Source organism: Cyphellophora attinorum, assembly GCF_001299255.1.
Source record: "Cyphellophora attinorum strain CBS 131958 chromosome Unknown Contig1, whole genome shotgun sequence".
In the NCBI taxonomy this organism is placed as follows: domain Eukaryota; kingdom Fungi; phylum Ascomycota; class Eurotiomycetes; order Chaetothyriales; family Cyphellophoraceae; genus Cyphellophora; species Cyphellophora attinorum.
The window spans coordinates 1,511,174-1,523,053 of record NW_017253229.1 but is presented as its reverse complement, the minus strand read 5'-3'; the positions used below and the strand labels follow the sequence as shown (position 1 = coordinate 1,523,053).

The window sequence follows — 11,880 nt, the reverse complement described above, 5'->3', positions numbered from 1 at the left end:
GGTCTGTGTTCTTCTACCTTCCGCGATCCTCTCTGTGTATCCTCCTACTGTTCAGGGTGCTTGCCTCCCGCGAGCTGAATCTTGCCACGGCTTTCGAATACACTTGTCTCGTGGAGCATTGTTATGGTCATGGCACCCTCGATGAAAGGTCTGCGACGCTTCAGACGCTCAAGGTATGCTTACTCGCTCGGAGCCCAGTTGATCAGAAGACTAAAGGAGCCGTCTCCAGTCCGCAGACGCAGAACTTGATATCGGGAGTGGCACTCTTTCTCACCGCAGGGATCTACCATGCCATCACTGGTGAGTCTTGACCAGGCCAGCGGGCTGATACCTGGCGGGCTTCCCAACAACGCGAAACAATTTCTGAAGTGCCACAGGCCTAGGGGCTGGTGGCGGAAAGCCATCGTCCATCTATGTTGCCACGACCACGAATTCCATCCTCTATGTCCTCTTCACAGTCGTTGGCTTCTTCGGGGGTAGTGTTCTTAACAAGATCGGACCCAAGATTACTTACACGGTGGGACTCTCATCAGACCAGCGCCACATCCCCGGTCATCTGGTAAATAAAGCGCTAACGGCTTCCAGATCGGCTGCTTTGGCTACCCATTCTATGCCACAGGGCTGTGGTATTTCGACGCCAAGGGTCACCAGTGGTACCCCTTACTGGGAGGCGCGATATTGGGCATCACAGCTGGTTTGCTATGGACTGCAGCCAATTTCATGTATGAGTGCCGCTCTTTGATGCACTTAACGTGCACATTAGCACAATGGCTGATATCCCGGCCAGACAATTCGCCTACCCGGAAGAGAAAGACAAGGGTCGGTTCATCGGCATGCAACTCTTCATGCTTGCCACAGGGTCGACGATCGGTGCGATCATTCCCTTCGCCATCAACTTCCACAGCTCTTCCGCCTCAGGCGTTCCCACTTCCGTCTATATCACGTTCACTGTCATTATGCTGTCCGCTATGCTGGTCGTGTAAGTTGATCCTATGATCTGTGTTGCCGGTCCAAGAGAGACTCACATATGGCGATGTTGTCCAGTTTCTTCGGCATCGTGAGCCCGGAGAAAGTCACCCGCGATGACGGCACCCACCTCGCCATTTTCGAAGCCGTCGAGTTCCGCACCGAGCTGGTTCATTGCGTTGAGCTCCTGCGAGACTGGTATGTCTAGCACTCTGGTCGTCCGGAGTCCTCCGTATCAGCAGCTGATCAAGAAACTCCCCACCAGGCGAATTCTGATGCTGCTATTACCCCTGTTCTCCACTGAGATCACGCTTGGTCTGATCCCGACACTGAACGCCCACTCATGCAACTTGCGGACACGATCACTCAATAATCTCATTTATTGGGCCATTCAGATCCCCAGCGCACTGTTTTTCAGTCAGGTTCTCGACAATCACCGCCTGACGAGACGTATGAGAGGCATGACTGCGTTGAGCATCAACGTGATCTTGAGCGTCTTGGGTTGGGTGAGGCACACTTCCCGCTCCGCATCTGCAGCGGCACAGCCATACACCTTCCAAAACTGATCATGTTTTCTGACGACTCCCAGGGACTTGCTATTGGAATTCAAAAGCGGCTAAACCTTACTCGTGGTCCGTTCAAACCGACTTTGGATTGGTCCAGTCCTGAGTACGGTTGGATTTGTGCACTCATGATCGTGTTCGGTGTTCTCTTCATCATCAATCAGTATGTTGCTCAATGTCTGCGATCACGACGATGTGGGCCCTGACAGGATAGGATGCTGGTGAATTGGACAATCAGTGCTCTGAGCAACGATCCCAGGATTGCTGGTAGGACGGGCGGATTTGCAAAGGTACCGACTTGGACACCGTGACTTGGCGATTGACGTATGAGGACTAACCACAACTGGTAACAGGCGATGCTCAGTGCCGGTCTCGCCGTGGCGTTCGGGATGGAAGCAGGCAAAGCTCCTTACATGTGCGTCGCTCTTTCCTTCGTCTGCTCAATACCAATCCTCAGCCATCGCTGGCCTGGCTACAGCGAAAGCGGACCTACGATTCAGGAGACAGAGCTGACGAAAACGGACACAGGACACAAACCATCATCCAGGTTGCCTTACAATTCAGCTCATTCGCAATGGTAGCGATCGTGGTCTGGCGTGCAGTCAGGGACACCAATTATCTCGTCGAAGCCACGGTCATCCCTCCCGTTCATGTTGAGATGGAACTGGGTATCTCGACAAGCGCTCAAGGCGCAGAGGTAGCTGGCTCTGACTTCAACGGGCGATCATCATCGGTGCATCCGGAACTTAAGGCATAGAGCGCATCTAGTAAGCGATGCTGTGAGGTTCTGAATTCGAGCCGCTTGCTACAGTGCGACAGCAGCGATAGCAGCGACAGAGGATGTACGTTCTGGCCCCTCAGCTGGGAAGTGTAGTACGACGACTAGCGTGCGGCTTTCTGTGAGAGCGGCAGGCTTTACTTTTCCCTCTCTTGAATAGTGCTCAGAGCTGTAAGCTTGGATCTGTACATGCCGCGTATGTACGGAAAGGTGCGTCCAACTCGCACAATCTCTAATAAGCCAGACGCCTCTCCTCTATAAAAGTACCCTGAAATCGTCTGCAAACACAGTCATCGTCCCAAAACCAGTCCCTGCTCCCCAAGATACGCTTTCATGCCTTTCACCACATCATACCCATACAACACATCCCTCACCATAGGCCCGAGCGGCGGATGGTCCGTCGGGGGCAACACATACTCCCGCTCATGTCCCACAGCCAGTTCCTCGAGACGTTGCCGCTGCTGGACTTTGAACGGGTCGTTGGGGTTGTAGGGGATGGCGTCGGACATGAGTTGTGCTAGGGTGCTGCGGTGATGGAGAACTTTGTTGAAGTGGTCAAGGCGGGCTTGGACCGAGAGATCGATGGCCGCTGCAGAGGAGGAGGTAGGATGAACAGGTCTCAGCTCCGGGTCAAAAACCATTCCTAATGCAGCGGCACACATCAACGCCGTACTGGCCCCTTGTGCGAGCTGAGGCTGGTGTGGTGCTGCTGCATCGCCGATGATCACCGCCCTTCCCTTCACCAATGTCGGCAGTGGCTCCTTGATATGCAGCGTGTGCACCTTGGTGTCACTGCTCAACTTTAGCAGCTCGTGTACTATCGGGTGGAACCCCACTGCGGCGGCGACGCAGTCTGAGTTGTCGGCGGGCGTGGTCCAGGATTCGGCATCGGCGTACTTGGGGAGGGTATAGTGCAGAACGACGAGGTTGAGGAAGGGGGTTTGTCCGCAGGGATAGGTGACGACGTGGACAGAGTGGTCGGGGCTGGAGGGGATCCAGAAGCCGGGCTTGACGTTGTCGCGGAAGTAGGGGCCGAGTTCGCGGTGGGCGTGAATGGCTGGGAAGGGGATGAGGCCGCGGAAGGCGGAGCGGCCGTTTTTAGTCGGGAGGATGGATTTCCCACAAATCGCTGGGGTGAATTTGGTCTGTTCGGTGTATTAGCACTACCTCAAGTGGCGGGCAACTCAATAGCTTCGTGCTTGGAGGAAGAGAGGACGTACATGTACACCGTCTGCGATCACTACGAGATCCTTCTGTACGGATCGGCCGTCTTCGAGGACGATGATGCCCTCTTCGGCATTCACATCAGTTGTTTTGCAACCAAGATTGATCGCGACGGGCACGCCCTCCCGATTTGGTTTCACAGCCTCCCTCCTCAAGAGATCATGCAGCTCGACTCTGGAGAAGTTGTACATGTAGTTGCCATACTGTTCGTTCAAATACCTCGTATCGTCTTCGGCCTTGGTTTGCAGAGTGTCACCGGCAAGCAGATGGTAGTGTTCGGTCACAATAGGCTTTCCTTGCTCCAGATCGATACCCAACTCCTTGATGGCGACCACTCCATTTGGTGGTAGTGTGATGGCTGCACCGATTTCGTACTTGAATCGAGACTGCTCAAAGATCTCGACGTGGTGGCCTTTATTGCGGAGGGCGACGGCGGTACCCAGTCCTGCTATGCCAGCGCCAATGATGCCGACCTTGAGTGGCTCTGGTGTGTTGATGCTTCCCATGCTGAGACAGGTGGACGTGTGGTGAGCACTTGGGAGAGCGTTCCAGCCAGACCTCGACCAGCGATGCGTTGCATAAACAGAGGGAGGACTCTGACTTACCTTCCTGACAGCCAGGAGCGGCTACGAGGAGACTTATCTATATATTGACCAGACCTGGTACGTACGCGACTTGCATGATCCCACTGCTACCTGCCGGCATACAAGTCTGCACATCTCAGCGAGGAGCATGAGACTTTGGCGGTCACACACGGTTGATCAGTAGCTCGTATGCAGTAAGCGTCTTGGCCTTTTCAATGGTAGCAGCCCCCGTCTGAAAGCCCCAGGGGCATGCATTGCGGATCGCGGACGAACAGATACCTGACCCAGTGGTCTTTCAGCAGTAGGCGAGAGCGGAGGACGACGCGAGATCGCCTTAATCGGATCTGTAATCGGATGGCCATCTTTGGAAGGACATGAACCTCATGTGGTCTAGTTTACAACAGCCGCCTGAAGAAGGGGAGGTCGACGTCAACTCCGAGGGATGATCAGATGGTCTTTTGGTGAGCCCCCCCACTGAAGCCCTGTGGGGCATGCCTAGAGTTCTAACCTTCCTTCAAGGTTGGCGCGCATCTCGCCGTCGTCATCGCTGACTTGAGGTCGATGCACCGCTGTGTGGTATTCGCATTGAATTCTTGCATGTACAAGAGCTGGAATTGTCAAGTGTGCGCCGCTTTGAATCGTATAGGTTCTCCGATCGGCAGAAGTGTGTCTGTGGACATCACCATTCTGAGCACAAGCGCAAGGCCCGACTGATCTGCCTGCTGATCAGTCATGCCACCCACCGAGCAAGAAGAGAGACTGGTCACGGTGTACGAAAGAAGCCTTCCGCCATAGCACGCCTCGAGCTGACGAACGATCTTTCACAGCTATGCCGATATCCACTACTACTTCGCGCCGCCTACCATACGACCCGTGCTGCACCGCTTCGACAAGGCGTCGTACTTCTACATATACTACAACCAGACCACTGGCTCGAGTCGCATAGAAGTCGCCAACAATCCCGGCGCAGCGGAACAAGACGCCTTCAATGGCTTTCTTGACAACTGTCGAATCATCAATTCACACAAATTCCCCACGCTCTTGACACTGGAGGTGGATGGTGTTGGACGATCACAATCTGCACAGAATAGAAGCCCAGAACCAGATGAATGGCGGCTAGCAAGCGGCGTTGCGACACAATCTGGCGCCCACAAGTACAGACTGCATACACTCGACATCTACTTCTGGGCCGAGGATGACGCCAAGTCAGTTGTGACTACGCTGAAGCATCTACTGCAGCCCGAGCAACTTGACATTGCTGAGTTGGAGCCGGAACCGGAGCCAGAGCACGCTGCACGATCTGATATTGCCAGTCCACTTGTGCAGAACCTCGAAAATGTAGCAATATCAGACCCGGCATACCGCAATGGCCAGACACGCAACTCACAGAACATGGCACAACAGCCAGCAACAATCCCTCCGCCGCCAGCAGCGCCTCAACCAAGTCACTCTGTCTCGCCGCAAATCACTACTCCGCAGTCTAGTAACAAACCAGATTCAACGCAGAACTTCACCCCCATGGCGTACAACCCGGCAGCGCCAGCAGCTCCGGAGCCAATCGCCCACCGCGAGGATACACCTCCGCCCATTGACGACGGACATGGTACGGGTCTAGCTGCAGCAGCCAGACACGACAATGTCCCTTATCAACCAGGCCAACCTCATCAGCCGTATCCAACAGGACAGCCTCCACAGCAGCAGCAACCCTACCGACCAGGCGAGCCCGTGTCGCAACCATGGACTGGCGGTCCACCAACACAACCTTCGCCATTCACATCTCCACCTCCTCAATCATCCAGCACGCTCTCCTACATCCCATCCGCCACACAACCAACAACCCTTTCCCAAACCACCTCCAACCAATCTCAACAATACCGCCTCTCCAGCGCCGCACAACACTACACCCCCGACGCCGCCACCCTCGCCCGCGAGCAATACCAAGCCCGACAACCATCCTTCAACAAAGCCACCGACGGCATCACCCCCGGCGCCCAATTCTACAGCACCCTCCCCCAACCCACATCCTCCCCGCACAAACCCCTCCAGCACGTCCAACCACAATACCCAGACTACCTCTCCGCAAACACCTCGCCCCGACAATCCGCATTCGAGATGTCTGCCGCACAGCAGGCTCAGCTGCAGGCGCATCAGCACCAACATCCGAGTTATAACTATGGTGCGGCGGCGCAGCAGGGGATGTTGCCGCAGGCTCCGTCGACGAATCCGTACGATGTGCATAGTCAGGTTTATAGGCCGTCAGAGCAGGAGGCGGCGGCGGCGGCGCATGGTGGGCATGGTGGGCGGATGCCGAGTTCAAGTGGGAGGCCGCCGAAGGAGAGTCGGGTTGAGAAGGCGGAGAAGAAGGCTTCTGGCTGGATGAAGAAGTTGGAGAATAAGGTTGGGTTGTGAGTGAGCAGGCATCGGGCGCGAGTCATGCTGGGTTTGGTTGAGGTCGAGCGGAGTGGCAGGTGCGCCAGATATGAGTACATGATGACTGATGATCGGAACGGCATTAGCGTAGGCATTTGGGTATCTTGATCTGATCTACTCCTAAGTACATACTCCTTCGTCTCTCCCCTTGTGGCTCTGTGGGTATAACGACCTCTGTTACCAAAACTTCCTTGAGTGCTGTTTGCCTCTGATGACTACCCGTAGCGAAATAAGGCTAATGTGCAAGTCTGCTCAATCCTTCCTGAGTTCTGGCCCATCACCAGCCCATGCCCAGCTGATTCCTTACCCAGAACGGATGATAGGAGCTGTAATCCCGCCGACCACTCATACCAAACTGCTCTGCGACGTTCACGTACCCCTCGCCGTTGATGGCTCCCTGTGTAGCAGCCTTTTTCAGATCCTTTGCGTCCATCTCCCATGGCGTCCGACAATATACACATTTGACAGTGCTGCCTCGCTGTGATGCTACCCACTGGTCGAAGCACGACTTGTGCATATTATTTCCGCAGGCTGCTTTGCACCAGACCAGCTCTTCTCCTCCGTCGGCCACCATCTCCATGTAGCAAATTGGACATTCTGCATCCGCTTCAATAGGCTTGCGCTTCGACTTCACGTTGGGGTCGGCATCGGCATCGGAGACTGTATCTGCTGGAATCGGTGGTGCTCCTGCGAAAATCTCTTCTAGCTCAGACGTGAGGAGTGCGAGCTGGTACACAAGATTCTCTGGTGCGTGCAAGACTGTGTTCAGGGCGTAGACCTTGTGCTTGCATTCGTTGCCTTTCAGGCTGTCCGGGCAGGTGCATGAGGGGACATTGTCGATGGTGACGGTATAGATGTTGCCAGTCGAGCCGACAATGTCGATATCTTCGGAAGTTGATGAGGTCCGCTTCCGAGACAGAACGATCATGCGCTGGGTACGTGCGCGTTCGAGCTTCTGGAGGAAGGTTCCTGGAGGGTGGGCGCGAAAGCGACGGAGACGTTTCTCGATGAGGGGAGATGATGGGAGCGTTGTCTTCTTTCGTTTCTTGACCGGTGTAGAGACTGGAGAAGTGGTGTGATCCTCCCTCAGATCAACAGGCTGCGCTTTCGAGCCAGCTTTTGTTCTCCTGGGAACTGTATTTGGAGTGGTTCGCTGCTTCTTCTGTACCTTCTGTAGGCTATCGGGTCCATACTGAGCTCTGAGTATTGCCTCCGCCCTACTCTTGAGCGACAGCGAGGCCTCCAGAGTCCGCCTGGGGGCCATAATCGGTGAATGTTTGGGTGAGCGAGTGCGCTTGTTCATGCGAGACGCGGTGGCAACGAACTTGATGCAAGAGTAAAGTGGATTTCCCCGCGTTGGGGAAGGTGAGAGCCACGATCGAAAAGTGAATGAAAAGGCAGCAACAAAGCACCTTCCCAAGGCAGAAGCCGCGGAAAATTAGAGTCATTTGAAACAGAGTCAAGATTGGGGAAAGATCAGCACTGCAGTCATCGGCGAAACGCCGAACATAGCGAGTGGCCATGAAGACCTTTTCTCGGCGATAACAAGTAATGCAGCTATGGCGGTCAAGATCTTGCGCTCTGCATACTGTTCCACCAGTCAAGTCGTGTGCCCATAGCGTACACGGTAACAACGAGAGAACATCGTCCAATCCAAAGCTCACACCCGGGCAGCTGTGAACTTTGTGGACGCCTTTTTCAGGCGGACGTGGCTCGCCGTTTGGTGCCTTCCAGCCACCTTACGACTTCAGCTCGAGGCAGTGAATGCCATCAGCTCCCGGAGTCCGGACTAGCACCGGCACCGACGACGATGTAGCTCGAGATCAGGCTCCGTTGCTCAGCGACACAGACCATGACACGTCTCACGAGGACGGCCGCGCAAATAAGGCCGAGCACGACAGCGGCATGACAAGACCTACACTGACCCTACAGGTAGGCTCGACGCCACAACTCACCCGCCGGCCATCATTCATCGATAAAGACGAACAGACGCCAGCGGCAGGCGGGCCATCGAGCACCAAAGACGATGCCATCAACGAGAAGGCTGCCGTGACGTGGTCATCCTTACCACAGAAAGCGCAACTAGCCGTCCTGACTCTGGCGAGACTCTCTGAGCCGCTGTCAGAACGCTCTCTCTCGGCATACATGTTCTATCAGTTGCGGTGGTTCAGCCAGATGCGTCAGATTCGAAGATTGCTGCACAGGGAGGCATGCTGACGGCGTCCTTCGCCGCTGCACAATTCCTGACAGCAGTCTGGTGGGGCAGAGCAGCCGATCACCCATCCATTGGACGCAAACGTGTACTGCTCGTGGGTCTTTGTGGCACGTTCATCGCCAGTCTGGGCGTCGGCTTTTCCACGTCCTTTGGCTTTGCTTTGTTCTGCCGGACCATTGCTGGTCTAATGAATGGCAACATTGGTGTTATGAGGACGATGATCAGCGAGATGATCCGAGAGAAGAAGTACTTGTCCCATCTGACGGATTAGGCACTATCAGACGCTGACTTCTGTGCAGATACCAATCTCGAGCATTCTTACTGCTTCCAATGTGCTTCAACGTTGGCGTGATTATTGGCCCAATCATGGGAGGCTTTCTGGCGGATGCATCATTCGGAATTCCCAAATTCCCCTACGCACTGCCGAACTTGGTCTCTGGGACTCTCATTTTGATGTCAGCTGGCGGCATCGTCCTGTTCCTGGACGAAACGCACGAAGCACGCCGAAACAAGCCCGACTATGGGCGCAAGCTAGGTCGCATGATCACGAAATTGCTCTCCCGCACACGATCTCAAGGCTACACTCCTCTTGCCACACACTCCGCTGTCGACAGCGTAGACCTCGAGCAGCATCCTCAATCCTCGCTCACCACTCCTGGGACTGCCACAAAGCCCTCGGACCCCAATACTACTCCATCCAAGAACGTTCCTTTCCGCTCAATCTTCACCAAGAACGTCACGCTCACGATTCTCGCCCACCATCTGCTCGCCTTCCATGTCAGCAGCTTCAACGCCCTGATCTTCCTCCTTCTTCCCGCCACACGTTCTAATAACGCCAACGCGCACCTCCCTTTCTCTTTCACAGGCGGCTTAGGTCTTACTACCGAGCAGGTGGGCATGGCCACTGCCATCATCGGCGTAATCGGGTTGCCGCTGCAGATCTTGCTGTACCCACCCCTCGACGCCAAGTTGGGCACCGTCACTGGCTACAAACTCTTTCTGCCCTTCTCCATCGCTGCCTACATATGCCTGCCATTCTTAGTCATCTTACCGGACAACAAGTTCTTGATTTGGCCGTGCCTGACCCTCATATTCGCCATGCAGGTCATGTCGAGGACATTCGCGCTGCCCAGCGGTGTGATTCTGATCAACAATTGCAGTCCTAGTCGGAAAGTCCTCGGAACAATCCATGGATTTGCGCAGAGTGCTAGCTCTGCAGCCCGGACAGTGGGACCTGTGTTTGGTGGTTGGCTACTTGGTTGGGGTCTAGCACATAATTGCATGGGCTTGGTCTGGTGGGTCATGGCGGGCGTTGCGGCTGCGAATTGGGCGTTGCTATGGACTGTGTATGAGGGAGACGGATCTGGAGGGCGTGCGTGAGTGCTAGTACATCTGTACAAGTCCTTATTTGAGCACAAAGCCTCTATTGCACTGGAAAGAAACCGCTTTGATGGACAACAGGCCGCAAAGAAGCACCGGCAGAAGCTCACCTGCTTGCTCATGATTTGAGACTATCACAGAACAACATCTGGCGCAAAGACTTATAGGTCGCGGCACGGACTGGCCCTCAGCCTTAGGACAACAGTTCAAGGAAGCAGGAGACAGATCTGAGCTCGCAAAGTCCAGCGCAAGCAATGCCACTCTGGTCGCCGAAAAGGCCACAAGGAGGCAACATCACCAACACAATCGTGTTCATGTGCGAGAAGTGCCCCAGGCGCTGCACAGTCGTCTTCGACGACTGCACCACCGAGTGGTCCCTCAATCGCCAGCGAAAACCCAGCATACAGTATCCGACACATGGACGATGAAACCGCAGCACGATGATACAGATGTGTGCAGGAACTACAACCGAGACGACGGCGACGAACTCGACTACGACGACCTGAACGAGAGTGGCAAGTTTGTGATCGAACAATTGAGATGGACAATGGACTACTGGCAATCACGGCTGCAAAGAGGAAAACGAGCGCAGGACTTTCGGGATAAGGTCGAACAGGCTCTCAACGTGAGCTCCCCCTATTTTCGATTTGTCTATCTTGTGCAGCGGTCCGCTCCTCGTACATCATCTCGTAGCTGATAACGAGTCATACAGGAGGCAGCAATTATCGTCCTCCAGATGGAGGCCAGACGGCAGTCAATGCTCTACGAGAATGCGGTCGAGATGCTCGATCCGGATGCTAGACCGCACAAGCCCCCCCGAAGGCTTCAATGATGGCCTGGAGCATTTGCTTTACGAAAATAGCGACGATGACGAGAATAAGACTTCTGGGCAATATCGTGCCAGCGATATCACCACCTTCAATCCATCCGCTGGTGAGATTACTGGCACAGATGTCCAGTTCAGAGGGAGCAGCGGTTCTGCAGAGGGAGGAGGACATGATAATGAGCAAATCAACATCGATACGGACAAAGACGACGTCAATAATGCCATAACTTTCGCCGATGGGACACGAATTGAACGGCCTGGGTGAAATAAGTACCGGCATACCCATTGTGCTGTGACTCATGGAGGACGGTTTCTGGCATATGGACAGAGGGAAAGCGAGACGGAGCAACTTCTGCTCAGACGACTCAATCCAACCAAATCAAGTGAATGCACATGAACTTCTGCTCCCCAAGGTATTCAAGCATTCACCTGGCAACATCACACCCATACATCACATCCCTCACCATCGGCAACATCGGCGGGTGGTCTGTCGGCGGTGGCAGCAACTGCGCCTCACCACGGCTAGCAGCCGACTCTTCCAGCCCGCCTCCACTGTACAAGAGCACACCAGATACCATACCACACCGATCGACCTAGACCCCGGAAGCGCAAGAGAGAGAGCAGCGGCGGTGTGTCAGAAGGCGGCTATGATGTCGACTAGGCCAATGTCGATCCTGATATGGACGAAACCGCCGGCAAGAATAATGTGGTCTGGAAGGATGGCACGCGATTCGAGCAGCTGGGTGGAAAGGTTATGGGTGCTGGAATCTCTGGTCGAACGACTCAATAATAAGCGCTCCCATGAGGTGTCTGTTGACTTCTTTCTATACAGGGTTTATTGTGAGATTGCCCTCCTGGTCTATGAATATGTATGTGACATGCTCGTCGGGCGTTGCACTGCATCCTCTTCTCTC

The 11,880-nt window shown here is 54.7% G+C and overlaps 5 protein-coding genes across 5 annotated transcripts; 3 read left to right on the top strand and 2 right to left on the bottom strand.

The window, feature by feature from the left end:
• Nucleotides 1-129: 129 nt before the first annotated feature.
• AB675_812 (uncharacterized protein) lies at nucleotides 130-2,286 on the top strand (the record flags this gene model as incomplete). The annotated part of the gene is made up of 11 exons (XM_018148552.1): nucleotides 130-173; nucleotides 230-300; nucleotides 378-559; nucleotides 586-722; nucleotides 788-979; nucleotides 1,045-1,164; nucleotides 1,232-1,472; nucleotides 1,556-1,692; nucleotides 1,744-1,819; nucleotides 1,883-1,944; nucleotides 2,058-2,286. 11 exons carry the CDS (start codon nucleotides 130-132, stop codon nucleotides 2,284-2,286), a joined length of 1,491 nt encoding a protein of 496 aa, XP_018005517.1.
• Nucleotides 2,287-2,597: 311 nt separating this feature from the next.
• AB675_811 (FAD-dependent urate hydroxylase) lies at nucleotides 2,598-4,037 on the bottom strand (the record flags this gene model as incomplete). Its single annotated transcript, XM_018148541.1, has 2 exons — nucleotides 2,598-3,452; nucleotides 3,528-4,037. 2 exons carry the CDS (start codon nucleotides 4,035-4,037, stop codon nucleotides 2,598-2,600), a joined length of 1,365 nt encoding a protein of 454 aa, XP_018005794.1.
• An 810-nt stretch (nucleotides 4,038-4,847) lies between these two features.
• AB675_810 (uncharacterized protein) lies at nucleotides 4,848-6,524 on the top strand (the record flags this gene model as incomplete). Its single annotated transcript, XM_018148531.1, has 2 exons — nucleotides 4,848-4,885; nucleotides 4,943-6,524. 2 exons carry the CDS (start codon nucleotides 4,848-4,850, stop codon nucleotides 6,522-6,524), a joined length of 1,620 nt encoding a protein of 539 aa, XP_018005698.1.
• A 298-nt stretch (nucleotides 6,525-6,822) lies between these two features.
• Nucleotides 6,823-7,809, bottom strand: AB675_809 (uncharacterized protein; the record flags this gene model as incomplete). Its single annotated transcript, XM_018148519.1, has 1 exon — nucleotides 6,823-7,809. One exon carries the CDS (start codon nucleotides 7,807-7,809, stop codon nucleotides 6,823-6,825), a length of 987 nt encoding a protein of 328 aa, XP_018006039.1.
• Nucleotides 7,810-8,309: 500 nt separating this feature from the next.
• AB675_808 (uncharacterized protein) lies at nucleotides 8,310-10,972 on the top strand (the record flags this gene model as incomplete). Its single annotated transcript, XM_018148508.1, has 5 exons — nucleotides 8,310-8,724; nucleotides 8,799-9,006; nucleotides 9,060-10,136; nucleotides 10,600-10,765; nucleotides 10,853-10,972. 5 exons carry the CDS (start codon nucleotides 8,310-8,312, stop codon nucleotides 10,970-10,972), a joined length of 1,986 nt encoding a protein of 661 aa, XP_018005755.1.
• Nucleotides 10,973-11,880: the final 908 nt, after the last annotated feature.